The 13,224-nt window shown below is 45.7% G+C and overlaps 1 protein-coding gene across 5 annotated transcripts in view; it reads left to right on the plus strand.

Moving 5' to 3' along the window:
- The window catches only part of LOC6734396 (neurogenic protein mastermind), a 68,484-nt gene that overhangs the window by 52,121 nt on the left and 3,139 nt on the right, over positions 1-13,224 (plus strand). For 4 of the 5 annotated variants that reach the window (XM_039291902.2, XM_039291901.2, XM_039291903.2 and 1 more), the window contains 2 exons: positions 11,774-12,059; positions 12,133-13,206. In XM_039291902.2, coding sequence (XP_039147836.1) covers positions 11,774-12,059; positions 12,133-13,206 — 1,360 coding nt within the window. The remainder of the gene's footprint in view (positions 1-11,773; positions 12,060-12,132; positions 13,207-13,224) is intronic. The other variant, XM_039291904.2, reaches the window with a different exon arrangement.

Below are 13,224 nucleotides of genomic sequence, written 5' to 3' on the forward strand. Positions count from 1 at the left end.
CAGGCCATTTTTAATGGCTTTTCATTTGGCAAATTTTTAAGAAGGGCTATTCAGGACTTCCTATTATATATTTTTAACATAACTCTTTTATTTGTTATTTAAAATGCTTCTGGTAGCTTTAAAAACAAACATATTCCTAGTATTTTTAAGCAAACTATGTAACAGCAAAAAATCCATCTCAAATAGAAAGTACTACCCCATTACATGACGATTGCGAATAATATTTATCAGATACTTATTGCGCAAAAATGTAACTTGTAGCTATAACCAAAGCAACCGACCGGGCACAAAAACCAGGCAACAGCCAAACCGAAAACAAGCGTGTAGTCCCGGCTAAAAGTTCAATGAATTCAAAATGCTGGCCATTTTGCATGTCCTGCATTAACTCGTTAAAATGCCAGTAACAACAGCAGCGGGGGGGTGAAGTTCTAGCCACCAACAAATTACTGTAAAATACAATAAAAAGTGGTGAAGTGGGAGAAGGGGAATTCTGGGAGAACGAGTTGCGGAGGAGGCTTCGGTTGGTCGATCCGCAGGCGAAAGCGTCATCAAAATGCCAGGGCGCACAAAAGTATGCAGCGGAAATGTGCAAAACGTGAAAATGTGCGGAAATTATACTTGCGCCAGGCACACTCACACACAGAGAGAGAAAGACAGAGAGAGAGAGAAAGAGATAGATGGACAGATAGAACGAGAGAGATAGGTAGAGAGGCTACACAACGAAAGAGACAGCTAGAATGCTCCCACTGAAGAGAGGGTCATATCAGATTTTATGACTTGGCCCGGGCGACTTAATGAAGTAAGCAAGAAATGCGAGCACATGCGACCAACTTCGAACTGCGCGAGTCATCTTGTATCAAAAAACCATAAATAATTTATAGCAGCGACGAACGAGGAAGTGGTGAGATCTAGGCAACAGCATTCGAAAGTACATATAATGAAATGAAAGAGGCGGAAAAGCGGAAAAATTACATTACGCAATGCGCAGGCGCCAAGGCAATAAAAGCAAATCCCCGAAATTCAGTTAGGTTCGCAGATTCTCGGACAACTCTTCGCATAACTCGCCTTGACGGGGATTATGGGGCCAGGAGTTATTGGACAGATTCTACATCTGTATAACGGGCTGTTGTATAACCCCTATAAATTTAATTCCCCCCAAACGGTAAAAGAAGCAGAAACTTCGGCACTAAGTGAAAACGAGTGGGAGCGAGAGACAATCGGCCTATTTATGAGCGAAAAACTTTTGGCTACAAAAGAAAACATGATATTTTCCCTGCTGTTTCATAATTCAACGAATTTGCTGTTGTTTTTAGGTATCCAGTATTTTGCGGATAACGCTTCGCTTGAGATTTCGGCTTCAGTTTCAGTTACAGTAACGTTTTCATGTTCAGTTAGGTTTTGTTTTTCTGACCCGGCCCATTACCTAACGCATTTGATGCTCTCAAAGGTCACATTATTTACCTTTTATATTCCCATTCGTGTCAGTGTGAGGGGCGATTTTCCGGCGATGTTGGCAAGATTTTATTTTTTTTTTTTGGCGCAGCGAAAGCGAAGTTTCGTAATATTTTCATTCTGTTTTTCCACTCCTGCCGCTCTTTTTCGGCTGCGTTTCAATCAATTTGCAGGTGTTGAGCGTTTCTGCGGGGCAAAAAGGTGAGCGGAAAAGTTGATGAACTTTGGCGGTAAGCGTTTTCGGGGTTAACCGTTTCGCCCCAGAGTTTTGAAGATGTGTGAAAATCATTTTATTCCCGCCTTTCGCTCGTTACGCTGAGTTTTCCATTTTCCATAATATATGTATGTATCTTAAGTTGCCCAGCTTCGCAATTATAGTTAGCCAACCTTCCATTTGAGGGATTATTTGGCAGCTTATGGCAGCAATATCAATCAGTTTATTCACACATATTTACCATTTAGCTGGTATATTTCATTTTCCTGGGGCTTAGCTGGCTTGCTATCTCTTTTTTTCACCTTTTCCGCAGGCGGCGGCATGATTGCCTCTGCTTTTGCTCTCACCTGGCCACTTTGATTGCTACCTTTCCGTTTTACCCATTTTATCCGGCATTTCCCTGCGGCGTTTTCTTTCAGCACCTCCTCTCAGCTATTTTGCCTTGCTGTTGGCATCAAATTTAATATTTGCCCGTGTTCTTAACCCCACAATGCCCCCCGGTTGCCTGCGTATGTGTGTGTGTGTGTGTGTCTCCCCCTTCATCGTGATTATTATGCCATGTAATCTGCTTCATATAACACTGAGATGAAGACGTGGCAGTGGGAATGCGTAAGCAAGTGGCAAGTACTTTTAATACTTTCACCTCCTTGGGGCATCAGAATGGCACCCACACATACACTTGCCACGCACACACACACACACACACGCCCCCAGTTGATGTGTTAGATATACATATATAAATATTTCAGTTTTTAATCTATTTTAATGGAAATTATTCGCGAGGAACAAAGTTTTAGCTGCTGCTACTGGTTTTGCATTTTATTTGCTATAATTTGCCTTTCGCCACTTGTTATTCAGCAGCTACCCGCTCCCCTCGCGCGCTCCTAACCTATCCTTTTCTAAGTTTAATTTTTCTAATCTCGCAACAAATCCTGGTGGACGCTGGAAAGTATGCTATGCTTTTTACAAGGCGCTCCTTCGCCACTTTGTGTGTGTGTGTGTGTGTGATGCTTTCCGCAAACAGCTCACGTCGCATATTTATAGGCTGCCAGGGCATAAAAAGCGATTCCAACTGGAGCCGAAGCTTGCCAAAAAGATTTACAAAATGTTTCCGCCTTTGCGTGCGCTCTTTTTTTTTGTTTTTATGCGCTTATTTTTGGGTACATTTAGATTGGCTTTGGAGGGCTGCAAAAACTTTTGTTTAGGTATCAGTTAGTCTGGCATTTTCTGGCTCAAAAGTTCGGTTGTTATCACCATTTGCAGCAGTCGTCTATTCAAATTAGTTTTTATTTGCGAACGGAGAACGGAACTCAGTACGAGACAGACTGTCTGGCCGGCAAGGTTTTTGACGCTCATATCAAAAACAAAGTATTTGCGCAATTTGTTTAAATTTCATGCGCCACTCAGACGCAAATTCATGTAAAATGTAAAAACCAACGAGAGGCAAAGACAGGCCGGTTGGCAAACAAACGAGTCTTGGTCAAGTGTAAATTCTGGGCAGGTTGAGCCAGGAAATGGACTGGGGTGTGGGGGTTACATTGCACTTCCAATCCAAACACACACAAAAACACATGCCTCAGCATTTGAAATTCCATTAAATTTTGTTGCTCTGGTCGCAGGCAAAATAATTTCCAGTGACATTTTCCCTGGGTTTTCGTTGACAACCGAACTCATTTCATTAACTACCCAAACAGAACGCACAATCTGTTGCCACTACACACACACTCACACACAGGGTTATATGTATGTATATAAATATATATGTTCTCGACCATAAATATGTCTGCGGGGTCCTCACGCCCCTCAACACCCCCCAAGCCCGCAGCACCCCCCTCATAACAACACCTTGGGCATCCAAGCCACCCACTCGCTGCAGAAACGTTTTGCCCGGCCACTTTATCAAATTAATTACTTTGCCAACAAGCGGGATGAAGGATGTGCGGGGGTGTTGGGGGGGCTTCGCCGGGAGGTCAAGTGGTCAGGAAAGTTGTTGTTCACTTACATTTGCCACACTTTTACGGCCATAACACGAAATCCGACTGTGAAAACGATGAGAGGAGGATATTGGCAAAAGGGTGAAAGGGCTCAAGTGGAATTATGGAATTGCAGGTACTTGATCGGACACAGAAGCATCTACCAGGATAAACTAGGGTTAGAGCGCAGAACATTAACTAGTTACTTTAAACTAACGAGAGGCATTAAATAGAACTTCAACTAGTGATGCTGCCTCAGAGAAACAAGTATCTTTTGGTTAGCTTTCTTCTTCTATAAGGATTCTAAACCATCAAGCTGTTGACGTCAATTAGAAAACAACTCAGACGGCATTTCAAATACCAATCATATGCAGATTTGCATTTTATTCCGCTCGCCGCAGTGCAAAAATAACTACTTAAAATACCTTAAATAGAATAGAACATTGACGTCAGTTGGAAGAAAAAAGAAAATGTTAAATATAGCGGCGAGTGTAGAAAAAGTTGTCTCGTTTTTCTCGCTCCCCGTAGGAAAATCAATATAATGTTGAAGCGAATGGTAACCAGTGTCACGCTAAATAATAAAGTAATTGTTGTTTTATGTGTGTTGGTAAACATTCCATGGAATGGAATTCGCCTTCAAAGAGAGAGAGATTATTAACCCCCGGTTTTAATTTGTGTGCAAAAAATAAAAAATAGAAGCCTTTTGTGCGACAACGCCCACTGGAAATCGTAGTTCTCCTCTGAGGGCCCACGTGGCGTATGTGTAATTCCATATTGTCTACTTTCATTTGATCTTGGAGTGGTGGGCGTGGGAGCGTGTGAGGGGGCGTGGCTGCGGTGCGTGTCTAATGCTCGTCACTTGAAAACTCGCCGAGCCAAAGTAATTGAAAATGTAAATGGTTGAGGTTAGTGGCAGTGGAAAGCGGATGAAAATGGGACGACGAGGATGTGGATGGGGATGTGGAAGTGCAGAAAGTGAGGAGTGAAATGTCGGTGCAAAAAAAAGGAGTTTTCGGGAAAGTGCGAGGGATCAGCTTTAGTCGGCTTAATTCCCTTTTCGGCGGTTAAAACGTTTCGTTGATGGCTTAAACATACTTTCATAATTAATAGTTGGAACTCTATTTCACTTCGAGTTTTCTGAATTTCGTATATGCAAACCTATGTTTAAACAAAATATCGATGATAAATCTGCTGGAAAAAGCCGGCAGCATCAAACGGCATACCTTTCGAGCCAAACATCTACCAATTTTTCATCTGTGGGCTGGAAAATCAATGCGAAAATTCGTGCCGTCGTATTTGGGTGAAAATGCAGACGAAATTTTCCATGCAGGTGATGTGGTGATCCTGTGGGGAAAATTGGAAAAGCAAAAGGGGCGGCCGGATTCATATGGCTGGATAATTCTGCCAAATTTGCAGCTTTGCTTTTTTGTTTGTTGTTTGCATTCTGTTGTGTTCTCTATTTACCAAAGTGTGCGTGTGTGCGTGGGCCTGTGTGTATCTGTATGCGTGTGTGTAAATAAAATTAACGAATGTTGAACTTTGTGCTGACAAAGTTCCGGCACATGCATAGGCAAATATGTTGAAAATTTGCAATAGGAATTGATTTTCAATTTACCGAATAAGTGAGGATATAAGCAATTTGTTCTTGGTTTTCCATTAAGGGCTCTAAATGTTTAATAATAATTTTCGTATTTCATTTGGATAAAGTAAATCCCATATCTTCCATCTCATTTACTGAATGATTCTTAGCTTTCTCTTAAATCTTCCGTGTTTCTTGATTTTTTTAAACATTGTCACGTTCTGACTTTTATTGCGAATCGCTGGCTGAGTCAGAAGCGCGCGCGTTTCTTTTGCGATTCAATTTGTACCTCATAGATGCAGTCATTCGCAAAGAGGCGAACAGAGAGTGGAAGAATCGCGGCGAGAAGAATTCTTCTCAATGCTATTTTCATGTTGATCGTGCGCCGCTGCTTTGTTCACCCATCGTTGTTGTTGCCATGCAGCTGGTTTATCTATCAGATGCCAGCTATATGATTCATCCGATTTCTGTCTTTAGCTACGGATTTTCCGCTTTCAGCACGCTTATCGTCTGCAGATAAGCACGATATAAACGCTCTGATCTCATCGAATCCCAAGTGCTTTGTTCTCGTTAATACAGGAAGTCGTTTGCAGTTCATATCATTATGATTGGAATCAAATCAGATCGTCTCAGATCGTGTAATGATCGCCATTAGCTGGCACATTTTGTATAGCAATCACGGAGTAAATCCAACATCGGATCGGATTGGATTGGATTGGATTGGGCACGCAAAATATTTACACTAATTAGCCGCAGTGTTTCCACGGTCCAGTACACTCCACTACAAACGACTTGCGTTTGCGGCGGCATTAAGTTCCCATTAAAGCAACTGGCGGCTGCAAATTAAAAATGCAATTGCAAATTAAATTTAATTTAAAAATCCATCAAGTCGAATGAACGACTTGGGAACGGTGAACTGCAAAATGCCTTTTGATTTCTATGCACTGCCGACGCATCGTAATTGTTGAGGAGAAATGGAAAAAACGCGGCAAACATAAATTCAACTAATGAAATCATGGTTCATGATTCTATGATTCTATATCTGATTTTGATGTTTCACATTTCCTACAATTCTCAATTCAAGGAAGATTGTTAATGGCCCAAAAGGCTAAAAGCCCCAGAAGAAGCTACCAATTTCGTGGAATTTGGCAGAAAAACAGAGAGAGTGGAAAATCATGTAGCATATTTTATTCATGCCTTGCATTGGAATATGCTGAAATATTTTCGCGAAAGAGCTTACTTTTCAGAAATGAAAATTCCTAGAATTGAATATATTTCAAAACAACTTTTACTTAGCATTTCTCATATATAACATATAATGCTCCAATCATATGCTACTTAGAAAATCTTCTTAAGCATATATCTCTTTAGTACTTCCATAGCAATTAGTTCAATAAACTTAAGCCTGAAATTGGCTTTCTTTTCCTACCATATATTATATATATTGTGATGATGCAGCCTGGCTGTTGTTGCTTTGATGAAAAACCCGACTCGAGCTCGTAAACTTTTGACAGACGATCCATTAAAAAGGTTTTCATAAATTTGCCACAGGTGTGCCTGAGCGTTGCCTGTGCCGCCTGTCGTTTCGCTATTTATGTATCTGTATTGGAAAACCCTTTCTGAAATGAAGCCAACAAACAAATCGAAGTCATTCATCGCATCGAACGAAAAGCCAAAGCCGAACCCCAATAATTTAAGCCAGTCCCCCCAGTCAACAGCCCCTCCGCCACCCAGCGTTCCCTTTTGGGGAAAAGGCTCCCTTTTTCGCCCCCTTTTGACCCCCTTTTGACCCACATGGCACATGCATACAGTGCAGTTCATTTCGGGCACACACTCACACATACATATGCATGCATTTTGGGGGCCACACTCATGGCCATTTATGCCAAAATTTAATTTATAATTATTGCGAGTTTAATTTATGATCATTGACATGCTGCAGCAGCCGAAACACACAGGCGCACGGAAACCGCATTGCAAGCGGGTGTTGTGGGTGGCGCCCAAGTGGGTGGCGGGTGGTTGGTGGCTGGTTGGCCATTGTATCTATTCCTCGCTTCTATGCTCCTCCCTACGCTGCCGATTGTCTGGCATTGTGTGGCAACTGCAACTGTTTCAAAAGTTTTTCGCTACCTTCCATTGGGAAAAACTGGGGTCCTTTGGGTGGCAGCAGCAGCAACAAGAGGGGGAAAAACGACGAAAAGTGGGAAAATGGGGGGTCGAAACTCACACCGCTTGATGCGCTGAAAGTTGGCTGATATGTCGGCATCAACAATGATGATGATGACGGGAATGTGCATGTGAGTGTGTATGTGGATGGACGCGATGCAGTTTGCCTGTGTGTGGAAAGTTATAACCCCGCGCGCGGCAGATTTCCACTGTCTTCTTTGGACAGGACAGGGCGGGATTGTCTGCATCTCGGAATGCGAATGGTATGCAATCTGCACGTGGGCATTCGCCGTGCTCGTATGTGAGCATAATTACGTGGCATTGAAGTGGCAGGAATGAGGCAGGATCACGTTGGTCTTCTCAATTAACAAAGGACACTCAAAGGAGATGAGATCAATGGGCTTATAAAGTTACTAACTCAATACACTGTTTATAGCTCGTAACTCAATAACAATATTAGATTTTCTATTATGAAAATTCCACTTTCTAATCTTCATGAGTTACTTGAATTTTCCTACAAATCCGATTATCTGCCCCCAAACCGCTGCAATTGGATTTTGTTAGCCCTGCGTTTTCCTGCTCGTCGCTGGCAATTAAAAATCAAATTCGCTCTGCTCTAACGCTTTTCCAAATGAGATTTCGCCTGTTCCCTATATCTCCTATATATCCCATCCCGGTTGCTGTCATAATTTCGTTAAATAACGCAGCGCGGACACCTCATTGGATGGGATCTGATGTGATGGGATGTGATGCGATGGGATTGGATTGGTTTGGCTAGGATCGCAGAGGAGCTCGCAGCGGGGTTTGCCAGGCAGCTAGTTTATGTCACACAAATATCCAGTGACAGACGCCCAACGGGTGGCCATCCGCCCACCATTCCCACCTTCCACCTCCCACTCCCGGAATTCCCTTGGCTTCATTTTGGATTTTTTGGCTTCGCTGCCAAAATAATAATACAAAAAAAAAAAAACGGAAGAAAATAACATGGCAAGGCGGCAGGGAAATGGGAAAAGAGCAAAACTAAAGCGTAGACTAAATCATTTTGGGGGCAGTGCTAAGTGGGCGTCGGTGGGCGTGGCCTCTTTGCTAATTTCATTGACTCTTCAATTTTTGGTCGGCTGCCAAGCTGCGCCAAGTGGGTGGAGTGGGTGGTTTATGAGTTACTTACACCCCGCTTCCGCAACAGTAGAACCTCCTTAACTAGAACTACATAAAAACTATTGCATTTCCATGGAATTTTATATCTTAATTGATTCTACTTTTTGCAGACATAGTTTAGTTGTGGATAATTGCCATGCCATCGCATTGAAAAGACTTTGCTAATAATTACGCATAAAAGCCTTTGCTGAGATTATTCGCACCTGTACGGCGTTTTTTGGGTCTGTGAAGTTTTTCAATTACTTTAAGTGCAAGTGGGCAACAAGTTTGGCTGCGGCATTCGTCACTCGTGTGGTGGGTACAGTTGTGCCTGGTCAGTCGAGCGGAGTTGAAGATATGTGTGGAAAGCGCTCGGAAAAAGGGGGACCGCAGTTCCTTTAGAGTTTTATGTTCTTCGTTCCGTATATTTGTTCTTATTTTTTTGCTGATACTCCAGCCTTACATGTGTCACACATACAGGCACATACACACACACATGCAAGCAGGCAGGGAGGACACTGCCGGGATGGTCACATATATCATTGTCAAGTCTATATGCAAGGCATCCCCCTGCCGCCGCCACTGTGCCCCTTGTAGCAGCACCCCTTGCCCCACGAATATCATTCCCTTGACAGCGCGTGGGGCGTGCGGCAATCTTTTTGGCTTGTCAAATGCGCATTTCCTGCTTAGAGTCCTTGCTCTATGTGTGTCTGGGTGTGTGTGTGCGTGTGCTGGTGTGTGTGTATCTCCTCGTTGCGCGCTTGAGTGTATCTGTGTTTGTCTCCAGCGCAATCAATACGGCGGCGCTTGGGTAATAGCTGCAGGATTTACGCGCTCGTGCGGCGTCTCCGGTTTACCCGCAAGCTCCTCCTCCTACTCCTGCTGCTCCAGCTCCTTGTTGGTCCTCCAACCACCCCGCAAAATCGTACGCCTTCGTCCTCGGCAGTTACCTTTAAACTTTTTTTATTGATATTTTATGTATTAGTGGGGCTGTTTCCGTCGGTGGGTGCAAAAGTGTGTATGTGGGTGGCTGGGCTTTCCTGTTCGTTGTCTGCTTTTTATGAAAGCTGCTGTAATGATTTGTTTTATGAACTTGTTCCTGCGCTTCGATCCGCAGCCAATCGATGTTTAACCAAGGCCCATCGACTTTATTTGGTGTAGGTATTTATGACTGACAGTGCAGGAAGAAGCTGTGATCCTTGGGCTTAGCAGAGCCAACAAGTTGGTGGGTGCAGAGAGAAAAATTAATGAGACTTTAGTGGATATATCTTGAATCTAATATCTTTAAACATGAAAAAGAATGGTATCTATAGCACATTTTCTCTGTCTGTATACGACCACACATATCAAGCCTAAAACCCTCAGTTCGCTTGCCACACCGAGCCAGCATTTTACACCTTGCCTTTGAATTCAGAGAGGCAGGCGCATGATTTATGGCCAACATTCGAACGAGTGGGTGGGTGGGTGGTGGGTGGTTGGGTGCTCAACTGTTTGGCAGAAGGTTACCCACACAGCGACCAATGCCAAAGCCAAGGCACTAAACTTCAATTAGCCTCGACGAGAGTCCATGACTTTTAATCAGCGTACTTTACGCCACTCACTCGCACTCCCTCCCACTCGCACTCGTGGCGCCCTCCCACTCGCACTCGCGGCGGACTCCTGCTCGCACGCGAGCTGAAAATGAAAATGCGTGGAGCTGCAGAAAACACACAATAAATTAAACCAACAAGCAATTACAACAGCAACAGCGCCAACTGAAAAGAGCCACAGAAGCAAAGGCAACAGACGAAGGGTTCGACGTTAGGATATCCTGTAATTTCAAAACTTTTCGATAGAAGAACGTTAAGAATTCATTGAATTCATTCTTAGATCTAATAAGCAGAGAAATATCTGGATTTTCTGGATATAATGTTCAGATATAAATATTGATATACCTTTACAAAGTACACCCATTGAACTTTCTTAACTTGCAACGTATCCTACAAACCCTCAATTGGCAAATTATTAGGTACCAAAAGGCAAACGCGACCTAAAAGTTGCTTAGTGCGCTCGATGTTGCTCCTGTTGTAGTGGCTGCTATTGCTTTTGCTGATGGTCACACATGAAATGTGGAAAAACACCTCGAGGGGTGACGATAGAACTAAGCCTTGAATTTTACCCCACTCGGTGGGGCCACCGTGGCTCAAAGGCGAGGAAAATCATTGTCGGAAACTATGGAAACTATGTGAAACTATTCGAGTACAGGGTGTGCGGTGTGTCCGGAGAGAAGATTTATTTGCTGCCCGCATATTCGAGTTTGGCAAGGTGGCGGCGAGTTCCGAGGACAAACATCCGAGGGGCCAAAGGGATGAAGGGCTGTCTTTTGGGTGGCAAAAGTGGAAGTTGACTGCGGGATGTGGCATTGAAGTAGCTGCAGGGTCGATCGCTGTCCTTTCGCTCATTTTGCATGTTGGCCCGGCGCTCTTTTCGGGCCCATTACAATAACAAATGAATGGCAAATTTGCTGCTCAGTAGGGGGAATCCCCCCTCCACACAGGACAGACAGACAGACGCAGCAAAGTAGACTATGAAAAAGTGCCGAAAGATTTATGCTTCCTGCTTCTCTGTGTGCGTGTGTTTGGCAGTCAATGCGGATTCAAAAGCCATCCAGGCGATAATAAGCTTGAAAGCCCGGCCACCCACTGCCAATCCACCCGCTCTGCAGAAGTGTTTCTCTGTGTGTGAATGTGTGTGTGCGACACATCGAGCTGACAGCAAATGAGACAGCTGCAAATGGAGAAGGTAGGAAGTTTGGCCTGCCTCCATCCCTCCTTCTGCCTTTCTGGCACTATGGATGCCAATCTATGTGTCGGGTATTAGCCCCAAAAATCCTTCGCGCCGGCAGCCCAGGCAAATTACCAAAGTGCCAGCAGCCGGTGACAACCGTTCGAGTCGCCTGTCGCCTGTGGGTGTCCATGTCTCAGGCATAAGATCAAAGATCTTTGGAAAAGGGGTAGACCCTTTCATGTGCTCCAATTGCTATGGTTCCTTTTAAAAAGGATACCCCTTGTTGCTCTCAAAAGGGAAGTTACATGAGAATTCCTATCTAGAATCAACATCCTTAAATCTCGCTGTTTCTTTCTACAATTACAATCTTAGTTTCTTTTAAATAGCGTCGTATTTTCTAGAGGAGATTTGATATCCAACATTACTATCTGCTGTATATACATAATTTCAATACCTTAACAATATATGTACATTATCCCCTTACAGGTGTCGGCTGGTCAGCATCTGCATTTGAGTGGCGACATGAAGAGCAACGTCTCGGTGGCCGCCCAGCAAGGTGTCTTCTTCAGTCAGCAGCAGGCGCAACAGCAACAGCAGCAGCAGCAACAGCCCGGCGGCACCAACGGACCGAATCCCCAGCAGCAGCAGCAACAGCCGCATGGCGGCAACGCGGGCGGTGGCGTGGGCGTTGGCGTGGGCGTGGGTGTGGGCAATGGTGGTCCTAATCCCGGACAGCAGCAGCAACCAAATCAAAACATGAGCAATGCAAATGGTAAGCTAGCATCGCAAAGTTTAGTGCTTTACATTGAACATACATTAATGATTCCATTTGAATTGCATTCCAGTTCCCTCCGATGGCTTCTCGCTCTCCCAGAGCCAAAGCATGAACTTCAACCAGCAGCAGCAGCAACAGGCGGCGGCCCAGCAGCAGCAGGTGCAGCCCAACATGCGCCAGCGTCAGACGCAAGCGCAGGCAGCGGCTGCAGCGGCGGCAGCAGCGGCGCAGGCGCAGGCGGCGGCCAATGCCAGCGGACCGAATGTGCCGCTCATGCAGCAGCCGCAGGTGGGAGTGGGCGTAGGCGTCGGCGTTGGCGTGGGTGTGGGCAATGGAGGCGTGGTCGGTGGACCCGGTTCCGGCGGACCCAACAACGGTGCAATGAATCAGATGGGCGGACCCATGGGCGGCATGCCGGGCATGCAGATGGGTGGACCCATGAACCCGATGCAGATGAATCCCAACGCTGCCGGTCCGACCGCCCAGCAGATGATGATGGGCAGCGGCGCTGGCGGACCGGGTCAGGTTCCGGGACCTGGTCAAGGACCAAATCCGAATCAAGCCAAGTTCCTGCAGCAGCAGCAGATGATGCGCGCCCAGGCGATGCAGCAACAGCAGCAGCACATGTCTGGAGCACGACCACCACCGCCCGAGTACAATGCCACCAAGGCGCAGTTGATGCAGGCGCAGATGATGCAGCAAACAGTGGGCGGCGGTGGTGTCGGGGTAGGTGGTGTTGGTGTAGGCGTAGGCGTGGGAGGAGTCGGTGGTGCCAACGGTGGCCGCTTCCCGAACAGCGCTGCCCAGGCGGCGGCCATGCGGCGCATGACCCAACAGCCCATACCGCCATCCGGTCCGATGATGCGACCACAGCATGCGATGTACATGCAGCAACATGGAGGAGCAGGCGGTGGCCCAAGAACCGGCATGGGTGTGCCCTATGGTGGCGGAGCAGGCGGTCCAATGGGCGGTCCGCAGCAGCAGCAGAGGCCGCCTAATGTCCAGGTTACGCCCGATGGCATGCCCATGGGTTCGCAGCAGGAGTGGCGGCACATGATGATGACACAGCAGCAGACGCAAATGGGCTTCGGTGGACCAGGACCAGGTGGACCCATGCGGCAGGGACCCGGTGGATTTAATGGAGGTAAGTTTTGAATAGTGC

Source organism: Drosophila simulans, chromosome 2R (genome assembly GCF_016746395.2).
Source record: "Drosophila simulans strain w501 chromosome 2R, Prin_Dsim_3.1, whole genome shotgun sequence".
In the NCBI taxonomy this organism is placed as follows: Eukaryota; Metazoa; Arthropoda; class Insecta; order Diptera; family Drosophilidae; genus Drosophila; species Drosophila simulans.